At 49.6% G+C, this 27,995-nt stretch overlaps 2 protein-coding genes across 35 annotated transcripts in view; one reads left to right on the top strand and one right to left on the bottom strand.

The window, feature by feature from the left end:
* The window catches only part of SSBP3 (single stranded DNA binding protein 3), a 182,121-nt gene extending 180,400 nt beyond the window's left edge, over positions 1 to 1,721 (top strand). For 30 of the 31 annotated variants that reach the window (XM_077994215.1, XM_077994214.1, XM_077994227.1 and 27 more), the window contains one exon: positions 24 to 1,721. In XM_077994215.1, the coding sequence (XP_077850341.1) occupies positions 24 to 53 (30 nt within the window). In that variant the 3' untranslated portion in view covers positions 54 to 1,721. 31 annotated transcript variants of the gene reach the window in all.
* On the bottom strand, positions 664 to 27,994 carry MRPL37 (mitochondrial ribosomal protein L37). Of its 4 annotated transcripts, none has more exons than XM_028833536.2 (7): positions 27,586 to 27,994; positions 22,362 to 22,545; positions 22,153 to 22,268; positions 17,339 to 17,524; positions 14,493 to 14,650; positions 10,842 to 11,045; positions 664 to 2,031 (listed from the first exon to the last, which is right to left on the bottom strand). In XM_028833536.2, exons 1-7 carry the CDS (start codon positions 27,929 to 27,931, stop codon positions 1,771 to 1,773), a joined length of 1,455 nt encoding a protein of 484 aa, XP_028689369.2. In that variant the 5' UTR covers positions 27,932 to 27,994; the 3' UTR covers positions 664 to 1,770. The 4 variants fall into 4 exon arrangements, with proteins under 4 accessions (XP_028689369.2, XP_001113819.1, XP_077812470.1 ...); XM_001113819.5 differs by lacking the exon at positions 664 to 2,031 and adding an exon at positions 8,813 to 9,019; XM_077956344.1 differs by lacking the exon at positions 664 to 2,031 and adding an exon at positions 8,813 to 10,239.
* Position 27,995: the final 1 nt, after the last annotated feature.

Raw genomic sequence — 27,995 nt, forward strand, 5'->3', positions numbered from 1 at the left:
CCTTCTCTGCTTCTCCCTTCCAGTATTCTCCAAGCATGACGATGAGTGTGTGATCCCCCCTTCTCCGAGACGCTGAGAGAGCGGGCATTGCAGGCGGGAAGATGCCAGAAATTATGCAAGAAGTGAGGTGTCATTATCCAGGAGCTGGTGGGGAGGGCATCTCCCTGCTCCCCTCAACCCCTTCCCACCCCATCCACGCCCCCCACCTTTCCCAATTTTAGTTTCATGCAATAAAAAGGCCGAACTTTTGATTCCATAAAACATGAAGGACAAAACTCAAAAATGTATTTCAAGTCAGTGACCAGAAAAATCGCACCCCTTGCCCTTTCCCCAAAGGACCTTTTCCGTACACGACACTTTTTTGTTTTGTTTTTTGTTTGGGGTTTTACCGTTGGGATTTTTTTATTTGTTTTCAGGGGGGGTTTTTTGGGGAAAATTTTTTTAAATGGAAGCTTCTAGCAAGCCCCCCACCCCAATCAACCTCTATGCTTTCTTCTTAAAAAAAAAAAAAAAAAAAAAAAAAAAAAAAAAAAGGAAAACCAGAAGCCCTGCTGTCTGTCTGTCCCCAAGCCCTTCCACCAGAAACGCTAGTCTAGGTGTGAGAGCCCACATTGTCTGTAGCCATCAAAAATAATAATAATAAACTGGACAGTTTACAATCGGTGGTTTCTTTCAAAAGGCCTTTTTTGGAAAGAAGAAAAGGCAGTCACCGTTTTCCATTTGGGGTTTTGGTTTGTGCAACAGGCAGGGGAGGAGCGGGAACGCGTTTGTTCTAGCTTGATTTCTACGGCAACGGCAGCGGCACGCTTGGACCTCAGAACCCAGCACCCTCATCCTGTGGCCAGAGGGGCCGGACCACCGGCCCCTTTCAGGATTCCACCACAGCCCAGCCCGTCGCCGTGACCCGGTGGCATGCACTGTTCCCAGGATGCCTTCCTCCTCCTCTCCTGGACCTCCCAGCCCCTCCTCCGCCCCCACCCCAGTCTTCCCAGTGAGAATCCTGCCAGCTGGGTGGTGGCCTGATGCAGAGTAGGAGAGGCTGCCACTGACAGGATGGCTATGACCTGGGACATGGAAACAGTGACCTCCACGTTCTGGTCCCGAGATCCTGGCATCAGCGTCGTCATGTGCACCGGCTGGGGGGCTCGAGTTCCGGTTTTCTTTTTCTCTTTATTCGTCCTTTCTTAAAGATGGGATACTGACCAGAATTGCTCTGTATATGCTTGGGACTGGATGGAAAGACTTTGGAGCAGCTGTGGGGGGTGGGGGGACACCAACAACCAAACAGACGTGCTGTCTCCAGTCCTGTTTTTATTTTCAAAAACCAACAAGCCCGACGGTGGAGCCTGTCCCCTCCCGGGAGGGTGCTCATGGCCCCACTCACCTCATCACCCCACAGAAACCTTTGTGTCTTGCCCTGGAAGACACCCGAATTCTTTGTACATTGACATGCCCTTCTCCTTCCTCCCTCCCCTGTAGCTGGTCTTTGTTTTACTCCCTCCCTTTCTGATCCATGTATATCATATTATGTGAGATATCATCTGCCTGAAAAAAGACTTTGTGCGGATTATTGGGAACATTGTAGCTGTTTCTGTGTTTTTTCTTACCTTGTAGTCTGGTTCTGAATTAAGAGAGGAAAAAAAAAAGTAATTATGATACATTGTAGTTTGTGTACGATATATGTTGATAACGTTTTATTAAAGGGACATCTTTTTTCCGCAGCCCTTCCTGACATGTTTGGGGAACGTGGGTTGGAGTTTATTACACTGATTACAAAATGCAAGGTGACTTGTTGGGCACAGTTTTTGTTCCTGGTGCATAACAAGATGTTTTGTGTTTGAGGCGTCTGCCTTCTTTTCCTGGGCCTGCGAGTTCTGTGTTCTTGTGGAGTCGCAATGGCCTTGGCGGAAGGTGGGTTGGGAGGGAGGGAGGTATCCGTCTTACTTTAAATATTTGGGGGCCTTCTAAAAGCCATTTTCCATTTATTGTCTTGCAAACACATTTTGGTTTGCTGGAATGTTGTTTATTTTTCTGGAAGTAGGAAAAGGTTCCTGGTGCCCTCTGTTGTCTATGAGGAGTCGCTATCAGCCAGGAGAACCACAGCCACTCCCTGCTTTCTCCCCTCAGGTGGGACTGGCTTCACCCCAGGCCCCCAACCTCAAGTGCCTGCTGTTTGCGACTGGGAGGCACAGGGAGGTTGATACATATATATATATTTTTTTTCCTAAGGCTCCAAGGCACTGGGAGCCCTTGAAGGGTTTTGAGAGTAGTGCAGTCTACTTAGTAAATTTTGGAAAGTGTATGCTGGTGGCATCCTGGGAGATGAATCAGGTGGGGCTGGCAGGATATGGAGAGAGCCATTCCCAGATGACATTTAGGCAAGAAATGCTGAGGGCTAGGGTGAGGTAAGCCGCTATGGATGCTGACTTGCACGACTAGAAAGAACTTTCTTCTTCCCTGGAGCTCTGGGGACCTCATTCTAGGTTTGCAGCAGGAGTAGATGCCAGGGTGGGTGGGAGACAGAGGGTCCAAGCAAAGGATAGGCTTAGCCCATGTTTATAAGGCCCTTAGGGGACCAGATAGCAAATTCCCAGGTTTAAATCTTGCCTTTGCTGCAACTTGCTGTGTGGCCGTGGGCAAATTAGTTGATATTTCTGTTCTCAGTTCTCTCATCTGCAAAATGGGGGCTGACGGGCTGGCTGCCTCATGGGCTGTGAGGAGGTTAGCACCATGAAGTGCTCAGAACAGTGCCGTGCACGGACTAAGAGCAGCATGTGTTCGCTGCAAGTGATGTTGTTACTCATATGTGGGGAAAGTCCAAATGGGTGTGTTGGGGAGTAGCTGGGAGGATCTAGAAGATTCCATCTGGTCCTTCCCTCTTCACCTTGGAACAAGGTTTCCTGGGGTTTTGCTCAGCACGGACACCTTTGAACTATTGGAAAAGCATCTCCATTGGAGAGATGAAGAGACTGAGGCTGTGACTAACCTGTATCAATGGTGCTGACCCAGGGCTGGGGAAAGGAGGTTGGGAGGATGTGATATTCATCTAATACCTGTGCTCCTTGGAGCAGGAGTCAGGCACAGACAAGAGCCATGGGATTGGGGTGCCTAGCTGGAGGAAGGCAGGTCACGGGGCCCAGCCTGGGGGGAGCGCCTGCTGTGTGCTGTGCTACCCCTCAGCCTGGGGCCCCTCAGCAGCCCTGCAGTTGCCTTCATAACATAAATGGCCAGGGTGCAGGTTAGTTTGGCCTTCCTCGGGGGCAGATCTCTAAGCAAAGAACTGGTTCTTGTTCACTAAGCATTTTCATCACTGCCTGGGGCCAGACCAGAGCTCTACATGAGCCAGTGGAAAGATACTGAAATGAGCAGGAGAAAAGGAAGCGTCATGCCAGTTCTTTCACAAAAAAGGGCTTCAGGCCATCACTGAGAGGTGCCGGAGTCGGGGGCCGGACCACAGCTTTCCTGCTGGAGTCATCGCTGTCCGCAGGCACTCGATTCTAGGGGTTGGCCAGCCTAGGGGGCCAGAGCTAGGACCAGGCCTGAGACAGCGGACCCCTCACCTGCCTCCCTGCTGGGCATCCCCACTGCCCCCTACCCCAGAGCCAGGAAAGAAGAAACTTAAGGCAAGTCACTGACACCAGCAGCAGCACAGCCACTAAGACGCTAGGCCAGAGCAGGGCTCCAGCTGGGGGTAAGGCTGCTCAGGCTGGCTCCCTAGTGACCTGAGAAATCCCCTGCCCCAGTCTCTGCTCTCCCATGAAGTGGTACACCAGCTGTGTTCCCAAATTCCACAGACTCCAGGAGACTGAGCCCAGAACATGCCCGGGGTGCTCCAGAGGGCTCTGGCCCTGAACTGAGGGGAGCTGGGCCTCTTGGAGTTAAGGCCATGGGGCTCCCCTGGACTTGGGCAGAGTGGCTGGGCAGGGTGGGATTACACGCAGATGAGCCTTGCTCTGCCCAGCCCTGGGCTCACTGGGTATAAGCACTGGGGGCTTGGAGTTGGGGCTGGGGTTTGGAAATAAAAGACCAACGAGGGTGGGTGCTGGAAGACAGAGGTTCTGTTCTATCCTCCTCTCTATTCCCAGGGCGCCTGCGGAGCCACAGAACCTGGCATCTGGTTTCTGGAATTCAGCCATGCCCTTGATTTCCTGCCTCCATGTCAGCCCTCCAATGCCACAAAGACCATCTCACTTTTGAGCCTCCGTAGACTTCTTTCTTTCCATCCATCCACTCATGTGTTTGCTGAGCACCCCTTTTATGCCAGAGGTGGTTCTGGCACTAGGGATACAGTAGTGAACAGATACGGAAGGACGGAGATGCCGTTTGTGGAGGTGGGGCAGGCTGCGGGAAGAGCTCTGTTCTGGTGAGTTAAATTTGAGATGCTGATTTGATATCCAGTAAAGACATCAAGTAGGCAGGTGTGAACTAGAGGCATACCGTGGGAGTTGTTGCCATTTAGAGGGTCTTTAAAGTCATAAGACTGGCTGAAATCATCTAGGGAATGAATGGAGAAGAGGCTGAAGGACTGGGCCCTGAGATCTGGGGAATAGGAGCGACCCACAAAGGTGGCAGAGCAGTGAGAAGAAGACCAGGAGAGCAAGAAGAGCGAGATGCCCTGGTGACCATGAGAAGAAAAGGGGTGCAGAGAGGAGAGGGCTTCTTGCTAGTGGGGAACCCAGGTGGCTACGCCCACTGTGACTCTGGGACCAAGTCCACGCTCCTCACAGCTTCCAGGCAGCTGCAGGGCATGGAAGGGCCATGCGCACTCCTGCTTTTCCTTGTCCCTCAGCACTTCACCTCCAACTTTGCGGTACTCTGTGGATGTCTGCCCAGCCAGGGCCTTTGTTCCTGCCAGCCCCTCCTCGTTCCTACTTGCCCTTTGGAACCTAGCTCAGATGGCCCCTCCTCCTGGAAGCCTTCTGGGCCGGGATAGCGCTCTCCCTGGGTCCCCACAGCCTGGTTCAGTGTATGCCTCCCCCATCAGGCTGGGAGATCCTCTAAGCCAGGGACCATGTACAAGCCCTCTTTGTCCCCAGAATTGCCAGCACAGGTCCTGGTGCCCAGTAGGTACATGATGAGTGCTCTTGGAATAACTGGATGTTGTTGAGTAGTCGCCCCAGAATGTGTTCAGTGGCACCCCTCCCTATGGCATGCTGTCACCTGTGGGTGGGTAGGTGCCCAGGTGTGGGGAAGGAGGTGGCCTTTGTGGGTACCTGCTACTGCCAATCCAAAGGCGACTACTCTGGCCGTCTCCACCCAGTACCCCGGGAGCTCCCAGAGGGCGGGGACCACATCTCCCTCATTCTGTAACTGTCGCTCCCAGCACAACACCTGGCACACAGTAGGTGCTTATTCAATGGGCTGCCCCTAGAGGAGGTCTATGGTGAGGGACCTCAGGGCTCAATCTCCAGTCTGGACCTATTCTTGGGTTCCATCACTGGCCTAGCTGGGAAGGAGGAGACCCATGGGTCTCACGTGCACACGTGCATGTGGGCACATGTCTGGGGGTGTGGTGTGTGTGTGTGGGTGGAAGTGTGACTGTGGGCATGTGCGGGAGTGTGGTGTGCGTGCATACATGTGTGTGCGCACGTGTGCGTGTGTGAGAGTGAACATGGCAGGGGCCACGTTGCTCTGACAGGCTGGCCTCTAAGGGATGGAGGTCCTGCCCTGGGCAGCAAGCCCACTCCCTGGATGTAGTCTTTGGGTATGAGGAGATGTATTCTGAGGGGAGAGGGTCCCTGGACCGGGGGGTCTTCCAGCAGTGAAGCAGGTAGGCCTTGTGGGTCATGGACATCTGAGTGTCCATGTTAAAGAGAGACAGTCAGAGACACTCGGGTCACCTGCATGCTTTCTGAGACTTTCACCCACAGCAAAAAAGGAACCAGGGAGATGATACTGTCTAAAGTCCAAGAGGAACCTGTCCTGCTCCTTCCCAGAGCCCTGTGAGTTGTCACAGAGCCTCTGCCAAACACTTGCCCTGGGTCCAGCCTGAGCCAGCCTTGGGAGAGAACAGAGAGCAGCCTAAAGTCAGGTCCCCTCAAGCAAGCTCACCTTTCCACCAGGCTTCTGAGAACTCCAAACCCATCGACTTGAAACCTCCTTGTCGAATGGAATCTATTTGATCCAAAGGTGGGGAAACCTGGAAGGGAGGTGCCATATCCCCATTTTGCCAGCGAGGAAGCTGAGGATCTGACAGGGCAGCTGGAATACAGGAGGGGGAAAGTGGCTCTCCCCCAGCCAAATTAGAATTCCCTTGCCACTGAAGCTTGCTGGAAATGAACTGAAGAATTTTTGAATGGATCAACCAGGCACTTAAATACATGAGACAGTGAAAAATATGTTCACAATGGGAATGTCACCATTTCACTTCCAAAAGTCTGTTGCTGGAAGTTCCTATCGTGGGGTTGCACTATCCAGCATGACCTGGTGCAGCACTCTCCCTGCAGCATGCTCCTGCTCCTTCACCAGCTCACTGGCTGGGGAGCCTGCACTGGGCTGGAGGCTGGCTGAGGCCCTCAGGTTCTGCTGCATCACTTCCTCTCCTGCATTGAATGAGGGAGTGGGGACGAGGCTGATAGACATTTGGGATTTGGAGAAGCAAGGACCTGTCTGTAGAGGGGGCAGCTGTCAAGACACAGGAGCTTCCCAGCTCTTCACACTACATCATGTGGTCTCTAAGCCTGTTTCCTCATCTCTATGGGGACAATTAAAAAACCGCCAGTCCTGCCTGCCCCGCTTTGCAGATCAGCTGCACTTTGCAGCTCCCTTGACACAAAAGTGCAGTTGGGCTCCAGGCTCCACAACTGAGCACTAAGGCTGGCATCCGAGCTGTCCTCATTCAGGGTGGGTTGGGAGGACAGGCTGCCCAGACCTGCCCTGCAACCCTGGCCCGCTTCCAGGCAGTCCTCAAGCTACAAGGTCATCTGCTGACGGTTCACTTACTCAGAGCCTCCATCCCGCTCGCTCAGGGCTCAAGTTCATCTCACCCTCCCTCCCCTCCAAGCAGTCTCCAGGGGCTTCAGCCTGCTCAGGATCACGCCAAGCCATCACCACCACTTGCCCCAAGATCACTGCAGTGGCCTCCAGCTGGACTCCCTACCACCATCCCGCCAGCTCCTCCTCTGTACTCCCAACGGAGTGTTCTTTAAAAAAAAAACCTTTGACTCAGCAATTCCACTGCTAGGAACTTACCCAATGGCTCTGCTGGCAAAAGTACTCTAAGATACATGAACGAGGATGCTCACTGCAGCATTATTTCTAATGACAACTGGAAACAACCTGGACCGTCATCAACAGATACTAACACAGCTGCTCGAAAGAATGAAGAGATCCTATGTGGTGATGTGGCAAGAGCCTACGATCCGGAGACATCAGGTGAAAAAGGAAGGGCAGAAGAGGCTGTCTCTTCAGTCACGTACATACATGTGTTCTTACGATACATACACATTTTCACCAAAAGCATGGAAGAAACTCGAAGCTCTGTTATCCTTAGGGAAAAGGACTAGCTAGGGACCGCCTTGGGTGGGTCGACTTATTTTTCCCTGAACTCTGAACTTTTATCATTTATGTATAATTGTTTCCTGTCTGTAAAATAAAAAGTAAAATGGGCAGCAGGGCTCAGAGTCCCCGGAGCCCAAGGTCAGCTGCCCTGGGAGGTGAGGTGCTTGGTGTTCAGGCCCCTCCCGAGCTGGCCACTCCAGCCCCAGCCAAGCCTCCAGCCTCCCCACTTCCAGTCACTCCCCGTCCCCATGGTCCTCTGTGCCTTGCTGCTTTTCCTGGTAATCCCTCAAGCCTACAAAGTAAGCTGTCAAGTGGAAAGAGCCCAAGCCTGGGAGGCAGACACAGGCTGGACGCCACTTTGCCAATGCCTAGCTGAGAGCTCCTCCAGCTGCCGGAAGTTCCCACACTAACTGCTCTCAGCAGTCCCTCAGCAGGAATTACAGCCCAACAAAGCCACCTCGCCCAAGGTCCCACCCGCTGTCGGGAAGCAGCACATATCCAATGGCTGGTGCCAGGTCAGGGGTGTTTGTAGAAGGCTCAACTCCCTTGCCTCTGGCTCCAGAGTGCCCATGAACTGGGTGAGGCCTCAGATGCAGCCACACTGAGCTTGGGCCCGCCACCCCCACCTGCTGCTGCCTTCACTCTCCACAGGTTCTCCCCAAATAAAAATCTCTGCGTTTCCTCGGGAAGCTGACCTATAGCACCAGCTGGGTGACCTTGGGCAAATACCTTAAATTTTCCGTGTTTTCTCCTTAGGGCCCAGAACAGTGCATAGCACATGCTAGGCATGCAATATTTTTCTTGAATATGGAAATGACATTTACCTTGTAAGGGGTGTGTGGAGATTAAAGATGCTGTGTATCAGGTGCTTGGCATGGCAGCAGTGTCTGGCACAGATTAGGACTTGACATTATTTGGACAAACAGAGGCCAGCTGAATCAGGGGTGTACTCACCCCATTAACCAGGATACAAGGGAGAAATCTACAATAAATACTCTAGCGAGATTTTCTGCAGTCATTGTGGAATGTGTCCACAGTTTAAATAATGCCATAAGAACCTAGTGACCATCAGCGTATCTGCCATGTGGCAGACACTACACACACATAACCCGGAGTCTTCAACACCAGGTCAGTCACATTAGCCCAGGTTTCAGATGAAGAAATGGAAACAGACAGATGAAGATGCTTATCTAAGATCACAACACGGGTCCAGGGCAGAGCTGGGCTTCAGCTGGGGCAGGTCAGGCTCCAGGGCTTGGACTTGTGTGGGGGCCCTTCCTGATGCCACCCTCATACCAAACACAGGCTTCAGTGCAACACAAGGGCTCTTTATTGTCAGCGAGAGTAGCAGGCCAAACGGGCACTGAGGCTCCACGGGACCCAGGCTCTCTTCCGTGGAAGAGAGGCAAGGGAGGGTTCAGGATTCAGAGGGGTCCTCAGCTCACACAGCACCGTGCAAATATAGAGCTAAAAACTTTCTGAATGTCTCTGGCTTGAAATCAACTGGCCCAACAGGCTCCTGGAAAGAACACAGTCCATTAGGACCCTGCTACTAGGTTTAACGACAGCAATTAAAACAAGATTGGATTGAAGTAAATCTTCAGTGCCTGGACAGCAACTTTCTTTTTCTGACATCGTCTCTCTCTCAGACTAAGAAGGGGTGTTGAGGGGCTGCAGACTGGGAGGACAGGAAGCATTCCCAGCCCCCTTCAGCCAAAACAGCTGTTGACACTGCTCTGCTCCCGAGGCCCCCTCACTTCAACCACCAGGAGCAAATGGGCTGTTGCCCTCTCTAATCCCAGGGACAATCATCCCTCACCCATTCCACACACATTTATTGGGCACCTGCTTTCTTTCTACTGGGCCTATGTCCTGTGCTGGAGACAGAGACACAGCAGTAACTTGACTCTGGTTCCTGTCCCCAAGGAGCTTATGGTCAGCTGTTCAAATAGTGAAAATGAAAGGAGACAGACCCCACTGCAGAAGTAGGAAAAAGAAGAAAGCAGGGAGAAATGACTAACTCGCCGACATTTATATGTGGAAGGGTGAGCAGAATGGGGCAAAAAGAGAAAGAAAACGAAGGAGACTTCAGAAAGCCCAGCACATGCAATAGAAGAAGAAGAAATGAAGGCAGGAAGAGCAAGATCAGGCTGGAGCCCAGGGCGAATGCTGAGGGGTGGAGCGGCAGGAGATGAGGCTGCAGAGGTGAGGAGGAGCTGTCTCCAAACCACAACAGGCCCAGCCCTGAGTCAGTATCCTGGAAGGGAGAGGCTAAGGGAAGAGAACCTGAAGACACAGAGTCAGGAGGGAAAACGTGACTAAGAGCAGAGAGCATGGAGGTGGCTGCTGTGACTATGCAGGTGAACTGAGGGTGTCCGGGGCCAAAGCAAAGGGCACAGACCCGACAGGCATTTCAGGTGGAAACAGCACTGAGCTGCTGGAGAACTAGTTCAAGAACGGACCTGCTGAGAATGTTCAAAGGCTCAGCGACTCCATTTAGCAAGCCCATACTCAGGCCTGTGTGGGACCTAGTTGGTCCCAGAGCAGGCAGTACCCCTACTCCGCTTTCTCAGTCCCTGACCCTGCTATAGGTCTCTCCAGGGTGCATATCACTGCCTGATGCTCTATCAGGAATTTATTTAGATACTGCTACTGCCCACTACACAGAGAGCAGGCCTGGACCCTGTCAGCTGAGCAGTGGGGTGCAGCAGTGATGGTGCCACAGGAGGAACTCCGTATCTGTGGGATGAAACAAATGAATGAATCCCCACAGAACCTGCCCTCAAGGATCTAGGAGCTTGGAGTTCTGTTTGGCGGAAGAAAAAAAACGTGAAGAGATTCTACGCACAGCAATGTGATCGTGCTGTGATGGGGGAATATGGAGGCCAGGGCAGCCCACCTGAGGCACTTAAGTGAGGGTTGGGATGGGGGCGGTGGTGGTCAGAAGTTTCCCAAAATAAGAAACACTTATGCTAAACCTGGAAGGACAAGTGGAGGACAGCCTGACAAAGACTAATGGGGAGGGGAGAAGGCAAGAAGCCTCCTAGATAAAAGGAGCAGCATCTACAAAGGCCAAAGCTAATGAAGCCGCAGAGCACCCTGGAAGCTGCGAGGAACTGGATTGGCTGGAGGGTGCAAAGGGAAGCAGGAGCTGGAGTGGAGCACTGGGCAGGGCCTTAGGTAGGGGCGGGACTGAAGGAGTCCTCCAGGCAGAGATCCTGGGTGGGAAGTCCCCAGGGCCAGGGCTCTACTCAGAGCACCCCGGCAATCCCACCTGAGGCTCACACCAGGTAGGAGGAGGCAGGGCCCTCCTGGGTCAGGCGGGAGATGGCTCAACTTACCACAACCACTCTCTTTTTGATCACGGGGAGACACCAAAAATGCCGATAGAGGAGCTGGTCTGAGTCCACCCAGGCCAAATTCTTGACACCCTCATTAGAGGACAGGTCTGTGGTATTCAGTTGAAACACCAGGAAATGGAAGACACGTCCATCTGTGCCCACGCTCTGCACCACCACGGGCTGCTCCAAGACCTTGGCATCATTCTGAGAGGAAAAGGGGGAAAGGAAAACAAATCAGAAGCTGTGGAGTGTAAGGAACAGCACGGCCCAGGCAGCTTCTAGTTCTGCCCTTTACAACGTCCACCTACGTCCACTGAATGGCTTCTCTTTGGGGCAATTAAAATAGAATGAGGAGTTCAGGGCACTGTGCAGGGCTGGGCCTTCTTCACCCAGGCTGGCTGTGCCTCATGGCCCCAGGGTGCCTGCTCTTCTATTTGAGCACATCAGAGTAATAGTTCCTGCCACTGAGAGGCAATTTCCAGGCAAGCCAGAGTTCAGGCAGGCCAGCTGGGGGGTTAATGACAGAAATCCCTCAAACTCTTGGCGTTACTTGATGAGGACCACAGTGACATCAGCTATCAAATGTGAATCCGGAGGGTCAACGGATAGATGTAATCTCATTCAGTTCTCACTCCATTTGACGGAGGAGGAAACAGATTCGGTGAGGCAAAGTGACTTGCCTGAAATCACAAAGATGGGTGGTGTAGAATCCAAACAGGCTCATGCCAGACCACACACTTCCCCCACGTCCCTGCCTTGCTTCTAAGGGCCTGGCAGTCACATTCACTGGGCTTCATGCTTACACTGCAACTCAATATGGGCCATATTTCTGGAGTATCCATCCAGCCATGTCAGCGTCAGGATTTCACCAGTCAATTCCTGCTACTGATCTCTTCTGGTTACTGCCACTTGGTAATAGGAGTAATACCTAAAATCATTTACTGAAGGCCTCTCAGGTGCCAGGCATCTTGCCAGTTTTACATCAGGTCACCTCTACTCTCGTAAAGCTAGAGGCATATTCCCACTAACAGATAAGGAAACTGAGGTTCAGAGAGGTGGTATAATTTGCTCCAGGTCACCCATGGGGTGTGACGTGGGATCAGACTCCATGCTATTAAGTCACTGAAAGCCCTGTTGTTCTGGTCTAATCCTGGTGTCCCAGTGTATCTAATAGTGGCACCTCATTATTCTCAGTGGTGTCCCAGTATGGGAGATAAATTGTATGGTGACCTGCTGAGACTTTGCAGCAATCCAGTTTGGTGACTGCTACTCAATGAATGAAGATTCAACAGGCAGGCCCCATGAAGCAGGCCATCCTTGATTCCACCCCACTGGGGCTGAATCTGGCATTAGGAATACCTAATGTCAGACCTCAGTGTGGGCCACACTGGGGCTTTTGGCCTTAGAAATACCTGTTCTTAGCTGCATGAAAAATAAATAAAAAGAAAAGTACCGGTAAGTGTTAGCCGAGAATTCTGTATTGACTCTTATCTCCCTCTACAGATCAATAAAACTGCAGGTAGTACATAAATTTCTCAGCAATTTTACCTTTTACATGGAGGCTCTTCCCATAATTGCTCAACTTCACATCCCCAGGAATAATTTGTACCTGGAGGGGCTGAAGGAGGCCTCCGCTCCTACTCAACTTGGTGGTAATTAGTGGTATCATTGCTACCCAGACTCTGATGCCAATAGCTGGCACAGAGGCTACACTGAGTCTGCAGGCCTGGGACCAGGGTTGTGACTATCTCTGCCTCCTTCTCCTGCCTGAGTTGGGAGTAGCACATCCTTCAAAACTGGAGAGATCACGGTTCCAAGCTTTGCTTCCCCACTCATTAGCTGTGGGATCTTGGGCAAGTTACCTAACCTTTCAGAGCCTTCAGGAATGGGAATAAGACAGTTGTCCTAGGATTGGAAAGACACAAGAAGGTCATATGAAGATCTGACTTCATATGAATTTCTTAGCTGTGTGTCCCTGGGCAAGTTCCTTAGCCTCCGTGAGCCTCAGTTTCACCACCTGTAAAATGAAGCTAATGACATCTGCCACATGGGGTTAAAAAACTACAAGGATTAAATAATGCTGTGTTCTGAAATTTCAGTTCAGTGGTCTTTTTTTTTTTTTTCCTTTGAGGCAGAGTCTCACTCTGTCACCCAGGCTGGAGTGCGATGGTGCAATCTCAGCTCACTGCAGCCTCCGCCTCCTGGGTTAAAGCAATATTCATGCGTCAGCCTCCCGAGTAGCTGGGATTACATGTGCATGCCACCACACCCAGCTAATCTTTGTATTTTTAATAGAGTCGGGGTTTCGCCATGTTGGCCAGGCTGGTCTTGAACTCCTGGCCTCAACTAATCCTCCCACCTCGGCCTCCCAAAGTGCTAAGATTACAGGCATGCACCACCACACCCAGCTAATCTTTGCGTTTTTAGTAGAGACGGGGTTTCGCCATGTTGGCCAGGCTGGTCTCCAACTCCTGGCCTCAAGTGATCCTCCCACCTCGGCCTCCCAAAGTGCTGGGATTACAGGCATGAGCCACCGTGCCTGGCCAGTTCAGTGGTTTTTAAATTCGAGCTTGTAGCAGCGTCAATGGGGGGCTTATTAAAATGCTGATTGCTGGGCCCCAACCCCAGGGTTTCTGATTCAGCAGGTCTGGGGGTAGGTCTGAGAGTATGCATTTTCAACAAGTTCCCAGATGATGCTCCTGCTGCTAATCCAAGACTATATTTTACAAACGAACCACTGATTTTTTGTTAATAAAAACCCTAAATAAATGTGTGGTATGCAGCAGGTGCTCAGTCTGGGCAAGGCCCATTCCACTCCCTATCCATTTGGCTAACCATGGCTCTCCAACTCCCCCTAGGCCAAATAATATGGGAAACAGTACTTTCCCTCATTCCTGCTCTAGAAAAGACTCAGGCTCTAACCAAGACCTGGGGGTCCAGCAGTGGCTCTCATGAACTCCCTACCCCAACATCCCAAACCAGGGATCTGGTGTCCCAGGCCTGCTTGAGGGCTACCATACAGCCCTCCCTTCCCTGGAGGCCTCTGCTCCCAGAGCCAAGTTTTTCCCATCTTAGGACAGCTCTCTGTGACAAGTTAGTCTGTATTCCATACCATTTAGGTCCCTGAGACCTCCTCTTAGGATCAGGGGCTACCACCAAGGAGTATCTTGGGTCCCCAGCACCCATCCTGAGTTGGCGGGCAGGGCTTGGCCATCTCTATTGCTCCACTTCCTCCCACCTGTGCTCCACTTCTGCCACTACAAGAACAGAGGCAGCATGCTGCAGCACAAATAACTGAAGACTTCAGAGTGGGGCAGACCTACCTGCAGTCCTATCTCCATCACTTAGTGCTGTGTAATGCTGGATCAGCTGCACGGCCTCCCTGTAATTCTATGGCATAGCGTGGAAAGTGGGGACTTCAGTAAAACATGTGGGCTACTGTGGTCAAGTGAGCTACTTAGGTGAAGCACAGGCAGTCAGCCCCTAGTGATGTCGGCTCATCTCCACAGGGTGGGCTGAAGTACTCCTCCCTAAAACTCCTCAGTCAAGCAATCAGTTCCCCTACATCCCTTTTCTTCCTCTGAGCAATAATCTTAAGGGAGGAGACCAACACGGCGTAGAGCAGCTCAGTGGTCTTCTTCACATACGTACCCCATAGAGGAGCCGGGCCTGAGCCAGGGCACTGCCAAAAGCAAACAGGATCATCTTGGCCCGCAGCTGATCTGGCTGAAAGCGGTTCGGTCGTACATTGGCTTTGTCCAGTAAGTACAGGGTATGGGGATAGGGGTAAGGATAGCCTTCCCGGAATCCTGCAAGAGACACAATTATGTGGAGGGGTGGAAAGGATTCATCAGCCTGCCATAAAGCCTCAGGAAAGTCACCTCACCTTAGCCCAGGGACAGGTGCTACACAGAGACTCAACAAAGGTGGGCACTATCACTATAGCTCAGGGGCTGGCAAACTTCAGCCTACTGGCCAAATCTGGCCTGCTGCCTATTTTTGTAAATAACATTTTTATTGGAGCACAACCACAGTCATTCATTTACGTATGACTATTGGGTAGCTGTGACAGAGACCATATGTGGCCTGTAAAACCTAAAATATTTACTATTTGGCGCTTCACAGAAAATGCCTGCCAACCTGTTATAGGTGCTTCTTGCAAGCTAGTTCTAACTCCACACCTTTCTCTCTCATTCTGGCACACAGATGACAGTGATGTTAGGAGAAGGAGAACTTGAAATCTGTGGTAATTATTAAAAAGAAAACAAGTCGGCCAGGCATGGTGGCTCACACCTGTAATCCCAGCACTTTGGGAGGCCGAGATGGGTGGATCATGAGGTCAGGAGATCAAGACCATCCTGGTTAACACGGTGAAAACCCATTTCTACTAAAAAAATACAAGAAATTAGCTGGGCATGGTGGTGGGCACCTGTAGTCCCAGCTACTCGGGAGGCTGAGGCATGAGAATAGTGTGAACCCAGGAGGCGGAGCTTGCAGTGAGCCGAGATTGCACCACTGCACTCTAGCCTGGGTGACAGAGCGAGACTCCGTCTCAAAAGAAATAAAAAAAAAAACAAGAAAGCAAGTCATTTGCAAAATTTACTATTTTAATATTAGTGACAAATGACTTGCCTCATCATTCACAATTAACCCACACAACACTAGTGCTGAGAATCAAAGTTTAGCACTTGTTCCTCTCAGCCATGACCTTATCAAGTCATGATTCTCTTCTCTCGCATGGCTATGAGTAACTCTTGGTAGGCCGGGAACTTCTAGAATAAGTGATCTGGATCACTGAATATGGGTGAAAAGAAGGAAGGAAGAGGTTGGGAAGGTTGGGCCTGGTGGCTCACGCCGGTAATCCCAGCACTTTGGGAGGCCGAGGCGAGCAGATTGCTTGGGCCCAGGTGTTTGAGACCAGCGTAGGAAACATAATAAGACCCTATCTCTAAAAAGAATACAAAAATTAGCCAGGTGTGGTGGCACACACCTGTGGTCCCAGCTACTCAGGAGCTGAGGTGGGGGGATTGCTTGAGCCTGGGAGATCAAGGCTGCAGAGAGCAACAATCGTGCTACTGCATTCCAGCCTGAGTGACAGACGGAGATCCTGTCTCAGGAAAAAAAAAAAAAAAGAGGCTGGGAAAATAATGTAGGCTCTGAAAAGCCTAGAGGAGGCATGGCTCTGCTGCATGTTTGGTACTTCAGTCTCCTCAGGTACTTGACACAGGTAAATATCTAGAACTCACTCTGTGCCAAGCTCTAAGACAGGTACCAGGAATGGAGGCCAAGCAGAGCTTGCCACTGTCTTTGAGGAGCTCACAGTTTAGAGGGGAGACAGACAGGAAAACTGACCATATCTGTATGGAGGGACATGTCAAGATGTGAGGTGAGTCACGGGCTATGGGAGGACAGTCAGAAAGACCCTGATGAGACTGGAAGATCCCAAAGTACTTCTGAGAGAAAGTGATTCCTAAGATGAACTGTGAAAGATGACAAGTAAGCAAGCTGAAGACCAAAAGGAAAGAATGGTCAAGAGCTCCAGGCAAAGGGAGAGGAAGTGCCAAGGCATAGAGGTGAGAAAGGGCATGATGAATTCAGCACAGTCACAAGAAATGGGGCAGGTGGGGGAGGACGCAAAGATGAGGCTGGGGATGGGGCAGAGACAAGATGTGAAGGCTCTTTCATGTCAGCAAAGGAGTTCCAACTTTACTCAATAGGAAACGGGAGGTGGGCATGAAGATAGATGGGATGAAGGTGGTGTTGGGGAAAGGCTACTCTGGAATTGTGAACTAAATGGACCAGAGAGAAAATAATGTGGGGTCAGATTGACCAGCTGGGATGCTGTGGCAATAGGCTAGGTAAAGGACAGTAAAGACTGACCTAGGTTGTGGTTGTGACAATGAAGGGGTTTATGAGGAAGATGCTACAGCTCATGAGGACAGAGTGGATGGCAGGAAGTGGGGGCCAGCCTAGTCTCACTCCCTTGTGATGTCTTGGCTGACTGAGTACATGGTGGTCCCTGGCTTGCTGGAGTTTGGATCAATGGCCCCATTCAATGTCCACGGGGCTTTCTCAGTCCTTAAAGGGGGTTGGCCAGAGTTTACAAGGTAAACAGAAAGTGGGTTTACCCACTTTCTTCATGGGACCTATGAATAAAGAAAAAGCCTTGGTCAAAAGCCCCTCAAATGCCCAATGATACAGTTTGTTGAAGAAAAAAAAAAGCCCCTCAAGCCATTCTGATGTAACAGAGTTACTTCTCCAAGGTAAAAAGTAAAGTTAGCCTTTGAGCAAATCACTTAACCTCCCTGAGTTGCAGTTTCTTTGCCTATGAAATGGAGACAATAGTACTTGTCTCATGGGGCCACATGGATCCTAGGAGATAGGTAATACACGCGAGGTGCCTAGCGCCTAGCAAGTTCTTAGTATATCCTTTCCCTCCAGAAAAAGCATGTCCTTCTCCCCCACACTGCCTAAAAGTCCAAGACATTGATCCTCACCTGTGTCATCTTTCACATCATAAACATTGCATTCATGAAGATCAATGACAGGTGATATGGGGTAGAAGGTCTCTAGAACATGATTCTTAGTAGCTTCAACCTCCTCTCTGGAGGCGATGGTGGGCAAAGGATCCTTGGTGCTCAGTCGGGCTCCACCAGAACCACGGACTTGAAGGAGAAGAGACTCTAAAAGGGAGAAAAATGGTTACTCTAACCTGGTACTAACGACTTTCGCAGCTGGGCACAGTAGCTCATGCCTATAATCCTAGTACTTTGGGAGGCAAAGGCAGGCGGATCATTTGAAACCAGGAGTTCTGGGTCAGCCTGGGCAACATGACGAAGCCCTGTCTCTACTAAAAAATACAAAAAATTGGCCGGGCACGGTGGCTCACGCCTGTAATCCCAGCACTTTGCGAGGTCAAGGCGGGCGGATCACGAGGTCAGGAGATTGAGACCATCCTGGCTAACACAGTGAAACCCTGTCTCTACTAAAAATACAAAAAATTAGCCGGGCGTGGTGGCAGGCGCCTGTAGTCCCAGCTACTCAGGAGGCTGAGGCAGGAGAATGGCGTATACCCAGGAGACAAAGCTTGCAGTGAGCCAAGATCATGCCACTGCACTCCAGCCTGGGTGACAGAGCGAGACTCTGTTTCAAAAAAAAAAAAAAAAAAGTTAGCCAGGAGTGGTGGTGCATGCCAGTAATCCCAGTTACTAGGGAGGCTGAAGCACGAGAATTGCTTGAACCTGGGAGACAGAGGTTGCAGTGAGCCAAGATCATGCTATTCCACTCCAGCCTGGGCAACAGAGTGAAACTCTGTCTCAAAAAACTTAAAAAAAAATAATAATAATAATTAAAGACTTTCTCAAACCTGCAAAGTCTAAAGCCTTCATCCTCCCATGTGCCTTAAGTCATTTATAGCATTTCTAGACCATCAGCCTAATCACAGAACACATAACTAAGTTAGGATGTTAAGCCTGGGATCCTTAAGAGGGGATGAACCAATGCATTCTTCTTCCTGTGTTCCCTTCCCAATAAACCCTGAGGGCTGATGGTCTCTGGGGAACGAAGCCTGCACCATCCAGATCTTCCTGAGCACCTGCTCTAACCCAGAGATGCGTGAGAGTTACTCTCTCCTCTCAAGGAGCCCACCAGGTAGTGAGTGCTGCAGTGAAAAGGATGAAACATATTCAAAAATTGTACAGGTGGGGAAAACTGAACTTCTCTGGGAATGGGAAGCTCCCTGAAAGCAGCAATGCCTTAAAATGACATCTGGAAGGACAGGTAAGAGCAAAGATTCTCAACTGCAGCACTATTCACATTTGGATCAGATAATTCTTTGGTGGAGTAGGGGGAGGGAATGCCTCCCCCTACTGTGTACTGTGGGATGTTTAGCAGCATCCTGGCTTCTACTTACCAGATGCCATTTGAACTCCCTCCCCATCCCATGTCCCCACACCCCATCCACATCATATCAAAGATGTCTCCACACACTGCCAAATGTTCTCTGGAGGGAAAAGCTGTCCCTAGTTGAAAACCACTGAGTAAAAGCTTGCCAGGCAAAGAGAGGGGGAAAAGCACTCTAGTCAAGGAGGAATAATGTGCAAAGGCACAGGTGCAGGCAACTCTGTGGCAGAATTTAGGGAGAGAAATCCAGGTGACTAGAGTAGGATACAGCAGGGAAGGAGTGATGGAGAGAGAGCAGGGAAGGAGTGATGGAGAGAGAGAGGAGCACTAAGACTAGAGGTAGTCTTACCTTTTTTTTTTTTTTTTTAATTGAGACGGAGTCTCGCTGTGTCCCCGGGCTAGAGTGCAGTGGCATGATCTCAGCTCACTGCAAGCTCCGCCTCCCGGGATCACGCCATTCTCCTGCCTCAGCCTCCTGAGTAGCTGGGACTATAGGCGCCCACCACCACATCCGGCTAATTTTTTGTATTTTTAGTAGAGACGGGGTTTCACCGTGGTCTCCATCTCCTGACCTTGTGATCCGCCCGCCTTGGCCTCCCAAAGTGCTGGGATTACAGGTGTGAGCCACTGTGCCCGGCATTTTTTTTTTTTTTTTTGAGACATAGTCTTGCTCTGTCGCCCAGGCTGGAGTGCAGTGGCGCAATCTCGGCTCACTGCAAGCTCCGTCTCCCAGGTTCATGCCATTCTCCCGCCTCAGCCTCCCGAGTAGCTGGGAATACAGGTGCCCGCCACCACGCCCAGCTAATTTTTTGTTTTTGTATTTTTAGTAGAGATGGGTCTTCACTGTGTTAGCCAGGATGGTCTCAATATCCTGACCTCATGATCCACCCACCTCGACCTCCCAAAGTGCTGGGATTACACGCATGAGCCACTGCACCCAGCCAAGGCAGAGGCGATTCTTAAACTTAGGAAAGGGGCCAGATTGTCCTTAACGAATGAGAGTGAGAAAACCCTGGCCAAAGAGCCTCAATGAAGTCGGATTAGCATATATGCTACGTGCAGACATAGGTAGCAAGAGGAAAACAAACTCACATCTGACTCATCAGCAAGTCAGCCATTGTGAACATGCATAGACACCCTTCACAGAGGTCCCCACAGGAGGTCACATGCTACCACCAGACAAAATGTGCCTGGAAAAACACCTTGAGAACGGCCTCCTGAGGAGTGTCCACTGAGGCAAATCTTTCTCAGAAGGTGCTTGGGTTTTCAGAAATAGCCACAGTGTGATGGTAACGGATCAAGGCCAGTTTTCTTGTATGTCTAAAAATTGGTTTGGTCAATAGCACTGTCATTAATTAGCATGTGGCCTCCCTTACTGGATAGGTAAGAAAGGGATACTACCTCTGTGGGTGGATAAACTCTGATCTGTCACCTCAAGAATAGTTTTCTAAAGTATTTCCTGTTTCCTCACATATAATCTGCAAGAAAAATAAACGTGCATGGACCTCTCCTAACCTTGGGTTTTCGATTCTCCCCACAGACCACTCTTGTGTGGTTTCTGATTCAATTCCCTCCATATCCCTCCTCCAGTGACAGCGCCAAATGGGGTAGTTTAATTAGAGGTAATACTTGATGATGGGCCAAGTACTCCTCTATTAATGAGGTTCACTAATTTCCTTAGTGGTGTCATTACCTCTGCAAAGCTGACTCTTTGCCAGGAAGTCTATACACAAATCCTGACCAAGCAGATGTCCTGAAATCCCAAATCATTCCATAGCTGGTTTCCCTGCTCCAGGATTCCATCAGTTAGAACACCTGTGTTCTATGAATATCCCTGCCTGAAACACCAACAGTAGGTATATGCATTTACGCATCCCTTCAGTCAGCACCTACTGTGTACCATGAACTGTTAGACACTGGACAACGTGAGTAAGATATGGTCTCAGCCATCAGGAGTTCCGTTTAGTGGGGTAGACAGAACTGACAGTAGATACTGACAGTACAGTGTAATGTGTGCTATGATGGCAGAATGAGCATAAGGGACACAGAGGAGGAACAGATACCCCAGCCCAGATTCACAGAGAAGGGGGAACTTGAGTGAAGTCTTGCAGATAAGGAGAATTTGGTTAAATGAAGAAAGCAGAGGGCCAGGTGCGGTAGATTGCCTGAGGTCAGGAGTTCAAGACCAGCCTGGCCAACATAGTGAAACCCCATCTCTACTAAAAATACAAAAAAAAAATTAGCTAGGCATGTTGGGCGGGTGCCTGTAATCCCAGCTACTTGAGAGGCTGAGGCAGGAGAATCGCTTGAACCCAGGAGATGGAGGTTGCAGTGAGCCGAGATCGCGCCATTGCACTCCAGCCTGGGCAACAAGAACAAAACTCCACCTGGAAAAAGAAAAGAAAAGAAAAGAAAAGAAAGCAGAAAAGAGTATTCCAGGAGGGAAGCAGTGGCTCATGTCTGTAATCCCGGCACTTTAGGAGGCCAAGATGGGCTGATCACTTGAGGCCAGGAGTTCGAGACCAGCCTGGCCAACATGGAGAAACCCCATCTCCACTAAAAATACAAAAATTAGCCGGGTGTGGTGGCATATGCCTGTAATCCCAGTTACTTGGGAGGCTGAGGCACAGGAATTGCTTGAACCTGGGAGGCAGACAGAGGTTGCAGTGAGCTGAGATCGCGCCACTGTATTTCAGCCTGGGCGACACGGTGAGACTCTGTCTCAAAAAATAAATAAATAAAAATAAAACTCAAACAAAAAAGATTATTCCAGACAGAGTGCACAGCATGTGCAAAGGCACATGGGTGTGAAAGCTTGATGCTAAAAAGCTGCAAGTGGCTAATTTAGGGATGGGGTGGTGGGCAGTAGAGCAGGAGATAAGACTAGAAAGACTAAGTGGCAACCAAATCATGAGGGCTGGTAACTCACAATAAATGGTTTACACTACTAGGAGACAGTGAAGGATCTGAAACAGGCAGGGACATAAAGGCTTGCACTTTAGAAAGATCACTCTAGCAGGCCATGCTGAAATTGGATTTGGAAGACCAGAGAGGTGTAACTGAGGTAAGAAGACTATTGCAATAGAATATGAGCATCGTGAGGACGGAGGCTACATGTGCTTTATTATAAATGTCCTTACCTTCAGCATTTAGGGACTTCCCAAGCACATCCTAAGCACTCGATATGGCTGTTAATGGTTGAATGAATGTCTTAGAAAGTGATTAAAAACAAAAATGGTTGGGCTATGGCTAATGATACTAAGGGTGTGTCTGAGCCTACAAAATGAGACCACGAAGGACGGGAGTGAGGATAGGTATTTGGGGGCTGGGGGATGGGAGCTGGTGGTGGGGCTAAGAGTAGAAAGGCAAAAAAACAGACCAAGGCTTTCTGGTGTACAAGATGACCAACCTCGGTTCCAGGTAGCAGAAAACGTGGAGTTTTGGACACAGATCCGCCTGGCCAGAGAAGGATGCTTGAGAATCTGAGATTTACACAGCTGTATTAGATTGTCCACGATGACCGGGCTTGAAGACAAAAAGAGACATTTGGGGATTTAAAGCAACAGGTCGATTCGAAGATCCATTAGTAGGAAATCTTCTTTACTTGGGGGAACTTACCAGTAGGTCTCTCTCTTGGGGATTTCCTCAGTGGTGTGCCAGAGACGGGCATGCGAGATCACATTCAGAACGCGCTCGTCTTGGTTCTCTATGTGGTTCTTTGGATCATCAACAAGGCTAAGCACTTTCTCGGGAAGGCCTTCTATTAACTTGGTCTTGGTGAGCCAGAGAGCCTGCTTTACACCTTTGAGGTAATCAGCCACAAAAAAAAAGAAAAAGAAAGAAAGAAAACAATTCAGGAAGAGATGCTTACACCTGCCAGGTAGCATCTTAGTAAAAAGGCTGCCTCAAGTGAGAAACTGGATTTGTTCTGTGACGCCTGAGGGGATAGAACCAAAAGTGAAGAGCAGAAGCTAAGAAAGTCAGATTTCAACTCACCTTCAGGAATGACCATCTACTTCAGGATGATTAATAGGTGACTGAGGGGGTGAGCGCCTGCCACTAGAGGAATTCAAACAGTGGCTAAGACAGCTGAGATAATACGGCTGAATGCTGCAAGCAGTGGATAGACCCTAGGCTATGGGACTAAATTGATGGATGCCAACCTTTCATTTAAGATCCTTTCTAATAACCCACACCCCAGCCCTGACTACCAAATATAGCCTGTGTCTACCAAATATACCTCATTTATTAGGTGTGGGTCCAGGCATAAGCCCATGCTGCCTTCTCAGGGGAAAGCAACCTTTGGAAATAACTGAGAATAACTTTCGGATTTTCATGAATACTTGAAGAAGCTGAACCTCTCTGGCCTTAGTATAGAAAAGTTGGGCTTTTCCTGGATACAGAACTGTTTCGTCTTTTTTTTTTTTTTTTTTTTTTTTTGAGACGAAGTCTTGCTCTGTCGCCCAGGCTGGAGTGCAGCAGCATGATCTCGGCTCACCGCAACCTCCGTCTCCTGGGTTCAAGCGATTCTCCTGCCTCAGCTTCTCAAGTAGCTGGGATTACAAGCATGCACCACAGCACCCAGCTAATTTTTGTATTTTTAGTACAGATAGGGTTTCACCATGTTGGCCAAGCTGGTCTCAAACTCCTGACCTGAAGTGATCTGCCCACCTAGGCCTCCCAAAGTGCTGCGATTATAGGCATTAGCCACTGCGCCTGGCCTGTTTTGTCTTATAGACATGGTGAACTGTGTAACTGAAAATATTTTTCTCTATACCAGTTCAACAAACATTTTCTCAAAGGGTCAAATAGTAAATATTTTCAGCTTCTTGGCCACAGTCTCTCTCACAACTACTCAACTCTGCTAGAGCACAAAAGCAACAATAGGGAATACTTAACAAGTGTGCATGGTTTTGTTCCAATACTTCATTTATAAAAACAAGCAGCTGACCTAGTTAGCTGACCCTAGCTATGTACCATTTGTTGATTGCTAGCAAGCTCAGAGCCAGGTTTGGGGCTTCCTTTTAAAGTGCAGAATCTTAGGCCGGGCATGGTGGCTCACACCTGTAATCCCAGCACTCTGGGAAGCTGAGGTGGGCAGATCACTTGAGGTCAGGAGTTTGAGATCAGCCTGGCCAACACGGTGAAACCCCATCTCTACTAAAAATACAAAAAAATTAGCTGGGTGTGGTGGTGCTTGCCTGTAGTCTCAGCTACCTGGGAGGCTGAGGCAGCAGAATCACTTGAACCTGGGAGGCAGAGGATACAATGAGCCAAGATCACGCCACTGCACTCCAGTTTGGGCAACAGAGTAAGACTCCACCTCGAAAAAAAAAAAAAAAAGGAAATGAAGTAGAACCTCACAGAATGAATTTTTGTTGTATTATCTGTTTTATTTTTCCTTTGTACTGATCCCCTCAGCTGTTTTTAAATTTAATCTGGTTGTGTTACAAATAAGCTGCCCAAAATACTTTGCATGAAAAGATGGCATATACGTAGCCAGGCCCAGAGGCTCATGCCTATAATCCCAGTAACTCAGGAGGTGGGAGGATGACTTGAGCCCAGGAGGTCAAGACTGCAGTGAGCTATGATCACACCACTGCACTCCAGCCTGGGTGACAGAGTAAGACCCTGTCTCTAAAATAAATAAATAAATAAAAGATGGTGTATATGTAAACTAAAATAGATTTAATTTAGCCTGACAATCTTTAAACATTAAAGAAACTTAGCTACTCTCGGTGGGATGGGTTGTGGTGCCAGGCAAAGACCTCCCTAGCTTCACTTTCCCCAAATTTGGCTTCTCTAGGGGAGGAACATGCATAGACCTAGGTATCTAAGTTCTAGATCAAGTAAACACACCAGTCCTCTATTTTCTTTCTTTCTTTTTTTTTTTTTTGAGACAGAGTCTGGCTCTGTCACGCAGTGGCCGGATCTCAGCTCACTGCAAGCTCCGCCTCCCTGGTTTACACCATTCTCCTGCCTCAGCCTCCCGAGTAGCTGGGACTACAGACGCCCACCACCTCGCCGGCAGTTAGTTTTTTGTTTTTTTAGTAGAGAGGGGGTTTCACCGTGTTAGCCAGGATGGTCTCGATCTCCTGACCTCGTGATCCACCCGTCTCGGCCTCCCAAAGTGCTGGGATTACAGGCTTGAGCCATCGCGCCTGGCCAGTCCTCTATTTTCAAAAGAAAAGTCAATACTATATTCTTCTCAATGATCATGCCCACAAATTAACAGAAGGCTGGTGGCTGCCTTGGTTGGCAGATTACCCATCTCAGCTGGAAGAACACTTCTCTGACTCAAGGTCGTATCTTCATTTGAAAATTGTGTCTGGGCCAGACATGGTGGCTCACACCTATAACCTCAGCACTTTGGGAGGTTGAAGTAGGCAGATTGCTTTGAGACCAGCCTGGCCAACACGGTGTAACCCCATCTCTACAAACGAAATACAAGAAATTAGCTGGGCGTGATGGCATGTGCCTATAATCCCAGCTACTTAGGAGGCTTAGGTGGGAGGATAGATTAGGCCTGGGAGGTACAGATTGCAGTGAGATTGCGCCACTGCACTCCAGCCTGAATGACAGAGCAAGACTCTGTCGAAAGAAAAAAAAAGAAAGAGAGACAGAGAGAAAGGAAGGACGGAAGGAAAGAGACAGGCAGACAGACCATGTCTGGGATGGAAGGGAGCTTAAGATACTTTGGGGGAGTCACCCTGAGGCAATTTCTCTTATGGTAATAAATGAAAAGCAATAAGTACAATGAGACTTTTCACTTTAAGACCCATAAGACATCACACCAGAAATATAAATATAAATGTTTAGAAATGTAACTTTTGGGCAGGGGCAGTGGCTCACACCTATAATCCCAGCACTTTGGGAGGCCGAGGCAGGAGGATCACTTGAGCCCAGGACTTTGAGACCAGCCTATGCAACATGGTGAGACCTCCTCTTCACAAATAATTTAAAAACTAGCCGGGAGTGGTGGCATGCGCCTGTGGTCCCAGGTACTCAGGAAGCTGAGGTGGGAGATCACTTGAACTTGGGTGGTCGAGGCTGCAGTGAGGCACGATCACGCCACAGTACTCTGGCTTGGGCAACACAGCAAGATGCTGTCTCAAAAAAAAAAAAAAGTAACTTCTGGATTTTGTGGTGCAGCAGAAAGAACCCTGGACTGGGAGTCAGATAAACTAAGTTTTAGTTCTGACACCGCCACTGTTCCTTAAACTTGAAAATAGATAAAATACTAAGACTTTATGTTTCATTTGCGTATGAAAAATAGGTGATAATTAGAGCTGCCATTTACTGAAAGTCACCATCTACCCTGTGCCAGAAGCTTTACCTGCAAGTTAGATGGGATTTTATAAAATGAAAAATGAAACTCAGAGACTAAGGAATTTGCTCACATACCTTGTAAGTGACAAGGCTAGGAGGAGAATCTGAGTCTGTCTACCCTAAAGACCATCACCTCTCTCCATTACCCCAAATGGCTTCTCTAGCCCTGTATCTTGCAGAGTTTTATTATAGCCTACAGAACCTCTCTGTAAGTAGCAAAAACATAGGATACACAATACATTTTCAGCCTAGGCAAACGAATATAATCTTAACGTCTAAAATACTGCTAATGCATTCATCCACTTGGTATTGTTACCTGGGTCACTCAAGGATGCCAAGTCTTATGAGATCCTTCCCAGTACCTTGTAAGGACACTGGAAGTGTTTAAAGGCTGAACAATCAGCTTTCAGGAATGGAATTGAGAAGCTTAAAAGGCTGACCAATTGACTTTTTTCAAACCTAGGATTTATTATCTGGCTTAGTCCCCCAATCTTGCCAGATTTGCTTTTTTTTTTCCCCCCTAATTACTCTTTGGAAAATAATGTTCCCACTTACCTCAACCATTCTGTTTTCAAGACCTGCCCCATCCCTATCCTGATTTGAGGAAGATGGAAGAATGGGGAAAGGGATAAACAAGCCTCTCCATGGACTCTGGAAAATAATTTATGGTACTGTTCTAGATAGACAGGCTGGTTTTGGCAAAGTCATTTTGATCTGTCCCTAGTGAGAGTGACAGAGGACTAGACATGGACTTGAGAGGTGACAGGCCTGGAGATTAAACAGTCTGCTGTCTCCACTATAAACTCTCTCCATCTACTTTTTTTTTTTTTTTTTTTTTTGAGACGGAGTCTCGCTCTGTCGCCCAGGCTGGAGTGCAGTGGCCGGATCTCAGCTCACTGCAAGCTCGGCCTCCCGGGTTTACGCCATTCTCCTGCCTCAGCCTCCCGAGTAGCTGGGAATACAGGCGCCCGCCACCTCGCCCGGCTACTTTTTTGTATTTTTTAGTAGAGACGGGGTTTCACCGTATCAGCCAGGATGGTCTCGATCTCCTAACCTGGTGATCCGCCCATCTCGGCCTCCCAAAGTGCTGGGATTACAGGGTTGAGTCACCGCGCCCGGCCTCTCCATCTACTTTTAAAATGTGCAGTTAATCTCCAGAATGTCAGACCTGGAAAGGTCAATGTGGACTGTCCAGTCAAAATCATTCACAGGAAATAGAGGCCCAGGATGGTCAGCCATTTGCCCAAAGTCAAACAGAGAGAGCCAGGGGTAGGCCTAGAAAGCAGCTCTTTTCACGCTGACACGCAAACTCTCTATTACTCCCGCACAGAGGCCCAGCTCCTTACAACTCAATTCTAACAACTCTCAGAAGATGGGAATCACTACGGCCCCATTTCACAGATGAAGAAACCAAAACCCACAGAGTTTCAATGTCTCGCCCAAAGCCACAGAGGGTCGGGGTCAGTGCTGGGCAGAGGAATATGTTCCCTTGCCGCCCGTCCCGGGGCCTCACCCTCGAGAAGGCGGCAACGCTGGTGAAAGATATAGCAGGCCTGCTCTTTGTGCAGCGGATGCTCGTGAAGAGGGGGCGAGCGGTAGAACCTTGGGTCCCTGTAGCGCGGCTCCCAGGGCGGAAAGATGGGCCGCGCCAGCCAGGGCACGAAGTGCATCTTCCCTGCATAGGTGATGGGCTCCAGTCCAGGGATCTCGTACACCCTATCCAGGAGAGGAGGCTCCGGCTTCCGCGTGGAGCGCACGCCCCACTCATACGCCCCGCGTCTCGGGGCCCCGAAGCCCCCAAGGCCGAGCTGTCCGGAGCCAGCCAGCGCCCGCCTTGCGGGCCCGGACGCCAACGCCATAACGATCTGTTCGCCTCAAGACCACCACCTGGACGACACCATCTTGCGCGCGCAGGGCCTGCTG

Source organism: Macaca mulatta, chromosome 1 (assembly GCF_049350105.2).
Source record: "Macaca mulatta isolate MMU2019108-1 chromosome 1, T2T-MMU8v2.0, whole genome shotgun sequence".
In the NCBI taxonomy this organism is placed as follows: Eukaryota; Metazoa; Chordata; class Mammalia; order Primates; family Cercopithecidae; genus Macaca; species Macaca mulatta.

Bases quoted from the DNA above. Each gene is read 5' to 3' on its own strand.
- MRPL37 (XM_028833536.2), bottom strand. From the start codon at position 27,931: ATGGCGTTGGCGTCCGGGCCCGCAAGGCGGGCGCTGGCTGGCTCCGGA. The intron at 22,269-22,361 runs GTAAGTTCCCCC...TTTGTCTTCAAG, and splicing joins CCCAAGAGAGAGACCTACTG to CCCGGTCATCGTGGACAATC. The intron at 2,032-10,841 runs GTAAGTTGAGCC...TCCTACTTCCAG, and splicing joins TCAAAAAGAGAGTGGTTGTG to AAAAATAAACAACATTCCAG.